Source organism: Lucilia cuprina, chromosome 6, assembly GCF_022045245.1.
Source record: "Lucilia cuprina isolate Lc7/37 chromosome 6, ASM2204524v1, whole genome shotgun sequence".
Taxonomy (NCBI): Eukaryota; Metazoa; Arthropoda; class Insecta; order Diptera; family Calliphoridae; genus Lucilia; species Lucilia cuprina.
In genome coordinates, this window is record NC_060954.1 from 40,236,496 (window position 1) to 40,251,417 (window position 14,922).

At 30.9% G+C, this 14,922-nt stretch overlaps 1 protein-coding gene across 1 annotated transcript in view; it reads right to left on the minus strand.

Annotated features, from left to right (window-relative positions):
• The window catches only part of LOC111675055 (putative mediator of RNA polymerase II transcription subunit 24), a 161,736-nt gene that overhangs the window by 15,431 nt on the left and 131,383 nt on the right, over nt 1–14,922 (minus strand). Inside the window, exon 4 of the mRNA XM_046955853.1 lies at nt 305–489. Within this exon, the coding sequence (XP_046811809.1) occupies nt 305–489 (185 nt within the window). The remainder of the gene's footprint in view (nt 1–304; nt 490–14,922) is intronic.

Consider the following 14,922-nt stretch of genomic DNA (forward strand, 5'->3'; position numbering starts at 1 on the left):
CCGACTAAAATATATATTTAATTTTTAACAATAAAAATTGTTGCCAAAAGACACAAAATAACAGAAGAAAAAATAAAATAAATAAAAAACGTGTCATTACAATTACGATGTTTTTTTAACCGCAAAAATTATGAGGTAATTTTATTTAAACACCTTAAAAAAAAAAAATTAAGAAATACAACATATGATGTAACCAAACTTAACTAAATCATGCCACACCAAAGTTTACTTTAACTTTCTCCCAAAACCCAAATGAAAATTGAAAAATATAAACAATAGCCCAGAAACAACATACAAAACTTACCAATCATTAATAAAGCCGCTGTAAAGTGGGAACTAGGAGGTCCTGCCAAACCTGTAGCCCCCAAGGCAGCACCACCCAAAGCACAAGCAACACCACCCAAAGCAACAACCGCTATTAAGGCACGTAGAGGAGGACCAGCAAACCATTGACCACAACAACCTTTGCCAGAACGTTCAGAAGGCGATCTATAAGAAAAGTGATAGAGAGAGAAAGAATGTTACAAACAATAAAGTCAACAATTTATTATTAATTTGTTAAAAGTCTTCGGCGAACAAAAGAAATGAAGGCCAGGACTTTAAGAATTAACAGGAAATTTATAGTATTTTTTCGAAAATATATAAAATACAGAATTATGATTTATAGTCGAAATAAAATTTGTAAACAATTGTTGGGATGTGTTCAAATTGCAAAACATACAATAAACACCTGTGTCACATCTATTGTTTATTTTATATGGCAAATGCTATGCTGCCACCTTGATTAACCCTAAGATGTTCGATAGGGGTATGAAATGGCATTTTATGAATAATGAAGCACTCTCTATAGTCTTAATTAAAGAATCACTTTAAAACGGACTATGGATTTTCTATAGACTATAGATTTTAGATTCCCAAGAATCTGTTCCACTGATTTTTTATAGCTTAGACTATAGACTTCATTAAGTCTGAACTATAGATTCTCAATAGTCTGGACTGGAGCTCCTCTATAGTCTGGACTATGGCTCCACTTTAGTCTGGACTATATATCCCCTATAATCTTGGATACAGTTTATCTATAGTCTAGACTGGAGATTCTCTATAGTCTTGACAATAGATCCACTATAGTCTCTACTATAGATCCTATTTGGTTTCCACTATAGGTCATCTATAATCTGCGCTATAGATAATCTATAGCCTGAACTATAGATGATTTATAGCCTATACTATAGGTTAGACTATAGATCACTAATTGTCTGTAATATAGATCCTTTATAACCAGTACTATATATCTGAACTATATTTTCTGATTATATTTTTTATTGTATGAACTATAGATTCTATACTGCCTGGCATAAAGATTTTCTACATTCTGGACTATGGATTCTATATTCTATACTGAAGAAACTCTACTTTCAAAATTGTAATTTCTCTGCAGTCTGTACTGAAGATTGTCTTTAGTATATTATAGAGATTGGCTATAATCTGTACTGTAGATTGTTTACAGTCTGGATTATGTATTGACTGAAGTTTGGACAATATATTGATATTGATGATCTATTGACTGGACTATAGATTTTCTATTGTCGGAAATGTAAATAGTCTATAATCTAGATTATAAATTGGCTGTAGTCCGAAATATTTATTACCTATAGTTTGGACTATATATTTTCTATAGTCTGGGTTATAGATTGTCTATAGACTGTGGACTGTAGATTGTCTATAATCTGGACTATAGTCCGTGCTATAGTTAGTCTGCAAATTTGAATATAGATTGTGTAGTTTGGACTATGGGGTCCCTTTATAATCTGGACAATAGAATCGCACCACTCCTGGCTATAAATTCTTTACAGTCTGTAGGATCTAGACTAAAGGTCCTCTATTAATAGAACTACAGAGTCCCTTTGATCAGTTCGCTAAATCAAAAAAACTTCACATCCTTTCATGGGTTAAAAGCGAGCACACAAACAAAATTATTATGCATCACGCTCAGTCTATAGTGGGTGTGAGTGTATGTGTGTGTAGTTATTTATGCAAGGTGTGAATTCATTCAGAAATAGCCAACAACAACAGCAAACAAACGGCAGTAGCAACAATTGTAAACAATAAACTAAACTATAGAATATTTTTTTATATTTCTGCACCGTTAGTTTTCCTGTCAAGGATAAATACATTGAAAACACCAACTTTAACTCATACTTACAGCCACTCCTTGCCTTAAGTATGTATGTATGTGTGTACAGCTTGGTACGTACAAGGATGTATTTACTATTTAGACAGTCTAGAATTTCTTTACTTTGTAGTTGTTGCCGTCGCAACAACTTTATTGTTCTCATAGTCAAAAATATCTGTACCTGTAAAAACTAAACATCTGTGACAATGATTTTAATGTTTTTATGTTCGTTATTTTTGTTTGTCTAGTTTTTGCTCGAAAGTCTGGCTAAAAGATGTTTTTTTTTTTTTTTTTTTTTTTTTTGTTTGTCTATTGTAAAGTTTGTTTTTTTTTCTTTTCGTCTGTATTAAGAGACAAAAACAAAATTAAAGAACAAACGAACACCTTGCAGATGAAGTACATGAAAAAAATGTATTACAGACAGTTTGAAGAAGGGGAAGGGGCAAAATAGAAAAGTTTTCAAATAAACATTAAAGCCTTAGATAGAACTTTTCTATTATGATGCTTTAGCCAGAAATTTCGTTTAAAATAATATTTACTTTTTTTTGCAAGTTTGGCATCAGCTATTCATAAATTATCCAATGATGTAGGTGGAGTGTGACAACTAAGGCACGACGAAAGGAAACAAAAATTCTTCAATTCTTGCAAAAAATCCTTAAAGTTTTGGAATCAAATCTTATTTTATCTTTTAAATAAAAAGTAACTTTTTTTGATCCTGTCAATATCCATCACATACTAGATTAATATCCCTTATACTAAAATAATCCATTTTCTCTATTATTTCTTATAGCTTTTACTCTCTTATTTCTTTCATAAAATAAAATATGGCCACCGGAAATAAATTTTAAATACCAAAAACAGCAAAAATAAATACTTAAGTAAAATGTTAAACAAAATAAATTTTATGATTAATGTAAAAAAGAAACACTTTACGTTTCTGCAATATTTTATACAAAATCATAAATATTCAAATTGTATATTGTTATAAAAGACAACAGCAAGAACAACATTAACATAATCATAAATGAAAACAATTATATATTGTTCCAAATTCTAACTCCTGCTTCTTGCTTCTTTTGGCAATTTTCTTCCAAACTTTATTCTATTAGAAAAGATGAAAAACACAGGAAAAAATTTTAAAAGCAAAGAAAATTTCATGAATAAAATTTTACACAGACATACATAACTCATCCTTGTTTTAGAATATTCTTTTGTCAACCGTGTGGCACGAAGACAACAAACGTCATTGTTTATGTTTTTTTTTCTTTGTTGTTGTCTGTGTGATAAATGGTAATTTTTACATTGTGATCATAAGGAGCCTTCTTTGTCTTCTTGTAGAAATTACTTGGTTTGGCTTTCTGGGAGTTTAGTGTTTTTTTTCATGGTTCTACATGACTGAATTCTATCATTAATATTCTGTTTTGGCCATTGTTGACACTTTGGGGAGCAAGTGTCAACATACTAACATAAATAGAGAAAAAACATTTTTCTTTTTTGTCATAAATTAATAAATGAAAACCATAGAAATGGAAAATAAAAATAATAAATATTTTCTGAAAATTAAGAAATTAACACCTTTATTTACAAACAAAATTTTTATAAATTAGATTTTGTATGAAAATTTTGTTTTATAATAACAAAAACGTTGTTTGTAAATGTTTGAATATTAAACATCAAATCGTTCGAACTAAAATAGTGATATTAATCATAACATTGTTATATATTATCATATTATAATTTAATATGTTTAAAGTTTCGTTTCCAATTTATTAACTAACTAACTTACTAAATAACTAACTAACTAACGATTTAAAATAACAATTATATGTTTTTATTATATTGTTACAATAAACATAGTATAGTAACCATGTCGAACTTCGTTTTTCCTCTGCGTGAAATACTTGATTTAAGTTAAGTACAGAATTGGATTGTAAGAAAGCTTTAACTGAATACTCTCCCAGAGGTAAGGTTCACATCATATGGGTACGAGCCAACTCGGGAGTAGTCGGTAAAGAGTGCGAATGTAATAGCTTTAAAGGGAAGGGAACTCGAGGGAGTTAAGCTGACAAACGCAAAACTATTAGACGCAACAAAAGCTGAACTAAAAATATGGGTGAGAGAATTCCATAAGATTTCTTGGAATAATGAAACAGTGGGAAGAACCACGAAAATCCTATGGCGTGACCTTGGTGAGAGCAGGACGAAAATTCTTTTCAAAATGAGCAAGTCTGAAGTTAGTATGATAGTACGTATTCTGAGTGGCACATTTATGCAAAATGGGACGTGCGGATTCAGACGTATGTAGAGCATGCGAAGAGGACAGTGAAACTCTGGAGCACTTTCTTTGCCACTGTCAGGCATTCGTCGAAGTTAGATCAAAGCATCTGGGATGTGATGTTATTCCCGAACTAACATTCCTGACTAACACTGAGTTTCTGAAAATCAACCTTAACTAACTTAGTTCATCTTACCACCTAAGAGTAACATTGCAGAGTATTTCTAATGCCGCTTTATCCATTGCAGCAATTCTGCTTAAAATATTCTATTATATCTCTAAAAGCAGGGGGTCATTAAAATAATAAAAAATGGAAAAAGAACACACCAAAATCTTTACTAATTGTTGGCTCAAGAGAACAAAGAATAATGACAAAAACACATCCATAATAGGATAGTTCACAAAAAATAGTTCAATAAATCAGTTTTACAGCAAAAGATTTTTATTCAAAATAATTACGCTTGAAAAATTATGTTAGAATTTTTTTAATAACTTAAAAATGTGGACCCTCCTAATCTACAATAAAAGAAAATTTTATTGGCTAAAATTTATGAGACACAAGAGGCCAGGTTTATTATTTAAATTAAATGTAATTTTCAACACCTTTTTTTTTTTGTTTATTAGAAATCATGCTGAACAGAATTCTCAAAATAATATTACAGATTTTTCGCCAGAGATATGACGAACATTTATACAAAAATAATTGCGTGTAGTTTTGTGTGTTTCTGTGTGGTTTGGGTAATTTGTTTGGTGGATTAGTTGTTTCTTTATGATTATGCTGAAATACAGTGAGAGTCAATAGAAAATAGGAAATACATATGAAAATATTCTTTAGAAAATTGTTTAAGTTGTACACTGTAAACTGATTTTTTAAAGAAGATCTTTAAAGGAGTCGATATTGCCGGAATTTTTTTCTGATAGGATATTTCTATTCGTAGACTGATTTTGAATAGAATCTGTCTGCAAATCTTAAAGTAAAGTTACAAGGAGATAAAATAACTTCCAAATTATGAAACAATTTTAGTTGCTTATATCAATCCGTCTGAGATCTTTTAATTGAACCAGTGATGGCCATCATAAGTTACATTGTTGTGGGAGAATTTCGAGTCATTCGAGAATTTCGAATTCGAGTCTTTTATGACTCTTCTGCACGTTTAAAATTTTAGGCTACACAAAATGTTTTGCAAAATTTTTCAAAAAAAGTTTCGTCTGACCCCCATTATTAATCAGTTTCAAATCATTTTCGAATCGTTGTTAAGTCATTTTTAAGTGTATATCATTACAAACAAAAACAATTACATAAGGAACAGTTTTAGATCTTCCAACTGCTTGAAATATGACAACGAAATAAGTTTATAAAACCATCATATTTTAAACACAAGGATGGTCAATTTATGATTATTATACATTTTGTTATTGTTTTTCAAAAATTCAGTTTACAATCATATATCGGAATCATTTTAGAGACAAAAATGACTTAGTCTACTGATTAATCATCCAATAATCTTCCAAATGCTAGCTGGACTTTGCCGTGTACGACAAACATACGCATGTTTATGACAAACATAAGCATGTTTATGACAAACATACACAATCGCAATTCAATAGTTCAAATACCCCCCCGCAGTTTGACGGGACAGTCCCGAACTGACCACTTAACCTACCACTGACTATCCAGGTAACCAGCCATTTTTACATGGTCTTGTCCTACGAGGAAGTCAATCGTCACTCTACATCCTACAAAGAGACAGTCAAAAGACGGTCAAAAATAGTCAAAGAATGGTAATCTCCAAATGGGTTCTTGGAAGTCAGTCACATAACTAGCTACTTAACTGGCCTAAAACATGCGAATTGAAGCTAACAGGTGGTAAGATATTAATCGAAATAAAGGTTAAAAATTTCAAGTGTCTACTCTCTCGAATACTATGGGACATCAATATGACGATTGACCCCAAAAGATATAAATTTGAGTCAACCAGATTGTGGCATATTAGTAGAAAGTAACAATCATTTTTCCAAAAGATGGAAAAATTTAAACTGTATTACCGCCTTCAAACAAATATGAGCTGTATTACCAACATATTACTGCTTTATCTCCTTGTTGTTTTTATGCTATTATTTATAATTTGTTGAGGAAATTTTCAGAGGTAGTGTCAGATTTTTACTCATATCTCAGTTATTTATGGGCCGATTTTGCTGATTTTCAATAGGAAACTTCTCGAAAGCATGTCTGATAGAATTATTGAAGATTTGGATCTCGAAGATATCTGGAGTCTTCAGAAAATTGATTTCAACAGACAGACAGACGGACATAGCTTAATCGACTCCGCTATCTATAAGGATCCAGAATATATACTTTATAGGGTCGAAAAATTATATTATAGAAATTACAAACGGAATGACAAACTTATATATACCCTTCTCACGAAGGTGAAAGGTTTAATAACTACAACAAAAAAACCAACTTTTAAGAGTATAATCTTTAATTTACTTGAGGACAGTAAATAGACGATTGTCTCCGCTCCCGCTTACAAAGAGAACACTGAAGTGACGACTGTCTTCATTCTCGATTACAAAGGGTACATTCGTGACGAATGACCCAAAACATACGAATTACAATTATCCACGTGGTTAACTATTAGTGCAATTATTGTCTTTTTCGTATGCATTGACTCTTTGTCGAAGTGCTGGGCCAAGACTGTTAAAATTTCATTCAAAAGAAAATTTTATTTATTTTGACACTCACTGTATATACACAAATTTGTTGTTGTTTTTTTAATTATTTTTGTCAGGTAATTAGTTGCTAACATTAATTTAGGTGGTGTGAAGCCTAGGAAATTATATATTTGTGTTTTTTACACATTTTCAGTTTTAATTAAATTTAATTTCTATTTCTTTCACTCATTATGGTCATTTCATTAAATAGCCTGTTTTTAACATTTGCACATCCATCCATCCATTCATCCACTGCGATCCCAGTGTCCAACATTTCATGTCTTAAGCCAATAAGCAAACCAGTACAGTAGAAATATGTATTTCAATTTATTTACTTAATACTTAGTGTAATATATGTATGTATGTACGTATGTATGTATTACTGCATGTTTGTCTATTTATCTTTCTCTATGACTTTCTTAATTTATTACTGTGCAATTTCGTTTTCCTCTTTCATCTATGAATGAAATCATTAATTTTTTAAATTGATTTTTTGTTTTGTATATAAATTTGTTTGTATTCGTTTCAAATATGAGTATTACGTAAAAAGTATTAATAAAATGAAATAGAAACGGTGTTTTTAGTTCATAGATAATGAAAACAAACATGAAATAGATACAAGAAATTAAACAAAAAAAACGTTTTAATAATTTTATGCCGAATTTTTTATACCCATCATGGAAACGTGCAACTTTTCAAAGTTACATATTATCGGATCAATGATTTTCATTTATGAATTTTAATTTTAAAATTTTAAATACCTAAATATATTTGGTCCTCTTTTAGTCATTTATTTTGAATGTTCCCAGCAAAAACAGTCCAGGTTCGTACTCCATATAGCCAATTCCTTATTAATAAGCAGTTACTTAATTACTGAGTTGTAAGCTAACATAGTAAGTACATGCCTATAATGTCATCACCGCGTTAAAGCAACCAGTTAAATGGCTAAGGAATTTAAGAATGAAAAGCGTATTTTTTTAAATTTTGAACTCATTACTACTTAATGTACCTGCGGGGTCCTTGACCTTATCTTTGAATGCCGAAAGGGATTTGTCATATTTTCAATATCCAATATTTCTAGTAGTTAGTTATTAGTAAGTTGGTTAGTTGGTTAGTTAGTTAGTTAGTTAACTAACTAACTAATGGTCGAGTTAGAAGTTTTTAAAAAGGCACCATATGAGACGTTATAACAGCGCGACTAACTAGTTAGTTGGTTAGTTAGTTGGTTAGTTAGTTAGTAAGTTGGTTAGTTAGTTAGGTAGTTACTCCGTAAGTTAGTTAGTTAGGTTGATAGGAGGATGTATACTACATCAAATCCGAAGAAATACACCTAGGACACAATCGGGCCTGTTGCGCGCTCCTTATCATAAAAAAAAGAACTGAATTAATTATTTTTCAGTTTTCAAAAACATAGTTTCCTGAACGTAATTCCTAAGAATCTTCCAATCAGTGTTAGTCAGGAATGTTATTTCCGGAATAACATCACTTCCAAGATACTAGGATCCAACTTTGACGAATGCCTGGCAGTGGCAAAGCAAATGCTCCAGAGTATCACTGTCCTCTCCAAATGCTCTACATACGTCTGAATCCGCACGTTCAATTTTACATAAATGTGTTCGTAATCCTGTGTATCCACTCAGAATACGTACTATCGTACTAACTTTAGATTTGCTCATTTTGAGGAGAATTTTCGTCTTGCTCTCATCAGAGTCGCCCCATAGGATTTTCGTTGTTCTACCCACTGTTTCATTATTCCAAGAGGTCTTATAGAATTCTTTCACCCATATTTTTAGTTCAGCTTTTGTTGCGTCGAATGGTTTTGCGTTTGCCAAGTTAACTGTTTTGAGTTCCTCTCCCTTTAAAACTATTACATTCGCTCTTTCGTTACTGACTACTCCCGAGTGGGCTGGTACCCATATGATGTGAACCTTACATTCAGTTAAAGCTTTCATACAAGATTTAGTTCTATCTTCTGATATTTCTCCAATTACATTCTGGCTATCGGTAAATATATTAAGCGCTGTGGGCGCCATATTTATTCTAATCCAATTTACGCATTCCGTTATTGCTAGTACTTCTGCCTGAAAGCTGGTGCTATGATTTGGTAATTAGTTAGTTAGTTAGGACCTAAAGTTTATAATTTTATGTCAAGGGGGATATGTAGAGTATGTGACGGTCGGTCTGACACAATTCTTTCAGTCAAGAACTGCCGGAGTAGTAGGAAATTGAATGAATGTTGAACATTTTGTTGATACAGTATTTTTCCATTTGAGTGTAAGTTTTCACTTACTGGTCCTAGAAAAGATACTACATAGGACTTTATATAGCTATTTTCTTAAATGATTGGTTCATATTTCAATCGATTTTGTGCCTTTTTTGCTTTAAAGTTTAAAGCAAAAAATGTACTTTCAAAGAACTGAAAAAGAAAAAGAGTAAAACTATAGAAGTACTGAAAGAGAGGCACCATTTCTGGTAACTTTAGCACAGAATTGTCAGAGGAGAGATTTTTATTTCATTCCAAATGCACTACTTATAAAGTCATTCTAAAGTAATTTTCATTTATTTTTTTTTTAAGTTATTTGGAAGAGAAATTTTAATATTTTAGCGCACAACTAATTAACTAATAAGTAAATAAAGAGATATGTACATTCAATACAAAATCCACAAGAAAACCCTTTTTGGCTTCTTTAGAAGTCATTAAACATCATTTACACAGAAGATTAAAATAAAATCAACTTAGAGCTTATATGTAAGTGGTGATAAATGTTATTCTTTTCCAAGTGCTTCATTGTATTCCTCCTGAGGTAACAAACAGAATGACAACTCATAACTTCCCTCTTTATAATGGAGGGTATAAAAAACGCATTAACAAATTCATAATAAATACTAAGTTTACTTATTTCATATAGAAATCTGGAAGTAAATCAAGTTTAAAATTGCAACCATATGGAGGCAAACAAAAAAAACTTGAAACAAATTAAAACACAGTAACAAGTGTTTAAAAAATGGAAAAAATTAACAAATACGGATGTTTTTCCTTCAACAAAAAATGCAAAAATTGAAATAAAACAGGTCATAAATAATACAACATATGAGAAATATAACATAGTAATGTAAATTAAAATGTGTTATAAAGGGGAAATTGCTTAGACAAGTCAAACAAAAAATCTAAAACACTAAAAGCCATGAAATTTCTTATAACAGCTTATTACAAATGTAATGTAAGTAAATATTAAAAGATTTTAACTCAGTTAAAGAAATGACTAAACTGAAAAAGTTCAACGAACTGTCTTTACAACAAAAAAAAAAGAAAAAAATATTGACCAATAAATTTAAATAAAACCAGAAAAACCAAATCAAATTGTCTTTTATCTTATAAAATCTAACAAAATTTTCAATTGATAAATAGGAAGTTATAGGAAATAAGATATAAAAGTTTGTTTGAGTATGTAAGTATGTTGTCTGTTTATGAGTGTGTTAATGTATTTGAACAACAAAATACATAAATTAATTTTATTTATATTTTCCTTTAATATACATTATTTATTTGAATCAACAACAAACTGTCTGTCTGTCTGTCCATCTGTCTGTCTGTCCATCTGTCTGTCTGTTTTGTCATTGATTTCTAGTTTAACAATTTATCTTAAAGTTTACACTTGAATGATTTCAAACATTTTTATGTCAAGAAATGTAAACTAAATAAAAAAACAAAAACCATTAAAATTAATAAATTCATGTTTCTGTTTCTTTATATTAATTTATGTTAAAGTTTATTTACGAGAAATATTAAGTCACTCACAGCCTTGCAGTTCTAATGGCTATGTTATCGTTAAGACTAAATGAATTTTGAACAATTTGGAATTATTTTTAATTTCAATAGATCTCGTGAATAGAGCAACTAAAACGAACGAGCTCAATATTATACAATTTGTATCCCAGTTTTGCGACTTAGAGACCTGCAAAAGTTGTTTCTAGTTTGTGTCTGTGCGATAGACTGTTGAAAACTAGAAAGTGCCTATTTGGAAGTACTTTGTGTGGTATTGAAAATGGATATTTGGTTTTACTCAAGATATTATTAACGGGAACAAGTAAGAGTGTTATGTTCGACTATGCCGAATCTTATATTCTCATCATCAAATCATATGCCATAAATAGAATGGAGTGCTATACTCGTATTTTGAAGCCATTAGTGAGCGGTTAAGTCATTTTCAGTTTGGAGCGAACCATATATGAGGGATAGCGTTAATTATAAACCGATCTTTATAAAATTTGATAGAGAGAATTTGACTTATATAAGCCTCTTTTTAAACAGTTCTGCTATTTTTTCGGGAGGCCACTTGTATGGGGACTAAACGAAAACATAGACCGATATTGCCTATTTTTAATACCGAACAAACCGTCAGACGGACAGACTTGGCTAGATCGCCTTAGAATTTAATAAGGACCCAGAATATATATGCTTTTGTGAGTCTATGATCAATACTTCTATATGTTATAAACTAAATGACAAAATGAATATACCTGCCACCTTTTTTGATGGTGGGTTTAAAAAGCATAAAGTGAAGTTTGGTCAAAATTGGACCACATATAACCAATTTGCGCCAAGAATCTGAACTCTGTCTCTCTCTCTCTCTCTCTTTTCTATAATTTCTTCATAATAAATACATTTTCATGCATTAATAATCGTCATTACGAAAGGATCGATCATTAGTGAACTGTACGTATAAATGGCCTGTCAGCGATCAAAAATTAAATTTTAAATAAAGACTTAAACCGGCTCTTACTTAGTTTATTAATTGTTCAGATCGAAAAGCTCAAGTTTTTATTAATTTAATTCATTGTACGCTTTTATGAGGTCTTGAGTTATTTTGCTATCAAAATTCATCTTTTTTGCAGCCATATAAGTGGCTTTGCAAGTGACAAAGGGGAAATTGTTGGGCGTTTCGATGCAGCCTATGATTATTCAGTTAGCTGGACTGTTGTCGAAACATGCTTTTTATATCGTCTGCAGATTGACGAATAGAAAGCAACGGCACAGCGATATTAAATCAATAGAAAGCTCGAGAACTTGAGCAAAATACTTGTAGATGGACTGGGTGGTTAGTCGTTTCGAAGCTGCCTACGATTATTTAGTTCGGTATTCTGTCACTGACATCAGTCCTGTACTTCTCAAGGCTTTGAAACTTACAAAGGGAATCTGGTAGGTCATATCTGACTTATACATCATTTAAAAAAGATGACAATTAGATAGACCTAGTACTCTTTTAAAGCTTTTGGACTTCAATGTTCTCTCGGGCATTTTGAAAATTTACCTAAAAATATTTATCGTCACAGAAATTTGCGATCTTCTTACAAACTTAGTCATCAATAAACGATGGCACTTTTGATTTTTGATTTCTGGATCAAATGGATAATGACTGAACCAGACCCAAGTTCTTGTGTAATGCAATATTGAGGGAGTACTTTAGTCTGCTTGAAAGATATCTGTTTTTGATATAAGTGGTATCTCAAAATGAGTACATTATCACGCTCAGAACTTCTGAAAATATATAAATTTTATCACTAAACTCCTCTACTGGTATACACCCAGCAAAAATAATACGAAGTACTTCCAAAAGAATAACATTTATCACCACTTCAAAAGTAGAACTAAGTGAATTGGTTTACCTTCTGTGGAAGTGATATATATTGACTTCCAAAGAAGCGAACCATGTGTGCAATTTATTTATTTTAATTATATATATTGTTTAAGTTAAATTAGTTGCATTCTATAATACTACAATTTCACTTCCTAATAACTTGCAAAAACGAACTTAAAAATAAGAATGACTTCATATGTAGTGAAATTGGAATCAAATCATCCCTCCTATGACAAGCCTGTGTTAAAATCATCACTTCTTTGGGTCCTTTTCAGTACTTCCATGGAGCAAATTCTACTTCTTTTTCGCTTCTTTGGATGTTTTTTTTTTTGCTGGGCACATGTGATTACATTTTCTTTATGGATCATGACTTACACAGACCCGAGACCCTGTGCAATGCAAATAAATCTGATATTAAGCAACTTTTCAATAGATGCTCAAAAGAAAACTGTTTTGATATCAGCGGAATCTCAAAATCAGTACCTTATCACTTTCAGAACTTCTGGAATATATAAATTTTAACACTAAACTCCTCTACCGATACATACATTGTACATCTGTTAACATTTTGTTTATGTGTAAGTAACTATAATTTTATGTGAATGTTTTGGGTTGGCTGTTGTCTATTTGGTACGGTTGAATGGTCATGGTTTAACAAATGTTTATGCATTTTTCGTCCACACTTTTCTATTCGTACTGTATCCAAACTGAACTCTCAATGATCAGTGGATGGATATTTTTGCAGTGTGTGTTTTGTATGTGTTTGTTTTTTTATACCCTACACCACTATATTGGGGAGGGTATTATGCGTTTGTGCTGAAGTTTGTAACACCCAAAAATATTGGTCCTAGACCACCTTAAAGTATACCAATCGCGTCAGAATCACTTTCTGAGTCGATTTAGCTATGTCCGTCTGTCTGTCTGTGAGTCCATGTAAACCTTGTGCGCACGCTACAGGCCGCAATTTTCAAGATAATTTGATGAAATTTGGACCATTATTTCACCTAGCCCCCATACAACCGTACCTCCCGATTTGAACTTTTTATGCCGTAATTACGTCAAATATTATTTTATCTCTCTAAAAATTGGCACAAGTAAGTCTTATATAAGTATAAATGACAATGCAGATTTTCGTAAGGATCGGCCCTTATTTGACCCTAGCTCCCATACAAACCCCCTTCAAAAAATGCCTTAAACGTCTAAAATTGACTTGTAACCATTTGTATCGCAATGAAATTCAAAAAATTAACTGTTATTTAAAAATATATCCTTTTCCAAAATTTACTGAGGATCGGCCCATATATGACCGATATAAAGACTCATTTAGACATTTTTGCTTAATATTTGCTTAATATTTGATTAAATATTTTGGAATTATGGTAATATTCAACATAAAAGATTCTTAAAAAAAAAAAATAAAATATAGTCATGGTGTAGGGTATTATATGGTCGGCCATGCCCGATTATACTTTCCTACTTGGTTTTTAATATGGTTGTTAAATGATGATGTTTCTACCATGAACAATTTCAAATATGGCTTTAAACAACTTTGACTGACTGGCTACTCGCAAATTATTTGTATAAATAAAACTATATTGTGCATCTCAAAGTCGCCGTTATATTCGTATAGATATACATATATATGTATAAATGTAAGTAGTTTATACATGGATAGGTACATGTTAGATACAGCTACGGTAAGTGACAAAAGCAAGGATAACTTTCAATGTTTATGTAAATATTGAAGGAGTCTTTGATAAAAATAATTTGGGAATTCGTTCGTTTTTCAAGAATTTAATTAAGTTAAAAAATTTACTAATATTTCAAAAAAATATTTGTAATATTACTTTACTCAACCACTGTACATTTAAATTTTTCATACATTTACATTTTATGATGATGGATCTTGTTTTATTGCATTTCCGTTTATAGAAAGTTTTATTTTGCAAAACATTAGTTGTGGTAGTATTAGTAGTACTAGGTTCACCATAAATATTAAATGCAATTAACTAACAAAAACTGAACTATAATAGTAATAATAACAATAAAACAATAACTAAAACAACAATAGCCAATGTATGTTTTGTAATAAGAAAATTTCGCTTCAAGCTTCAAAAATT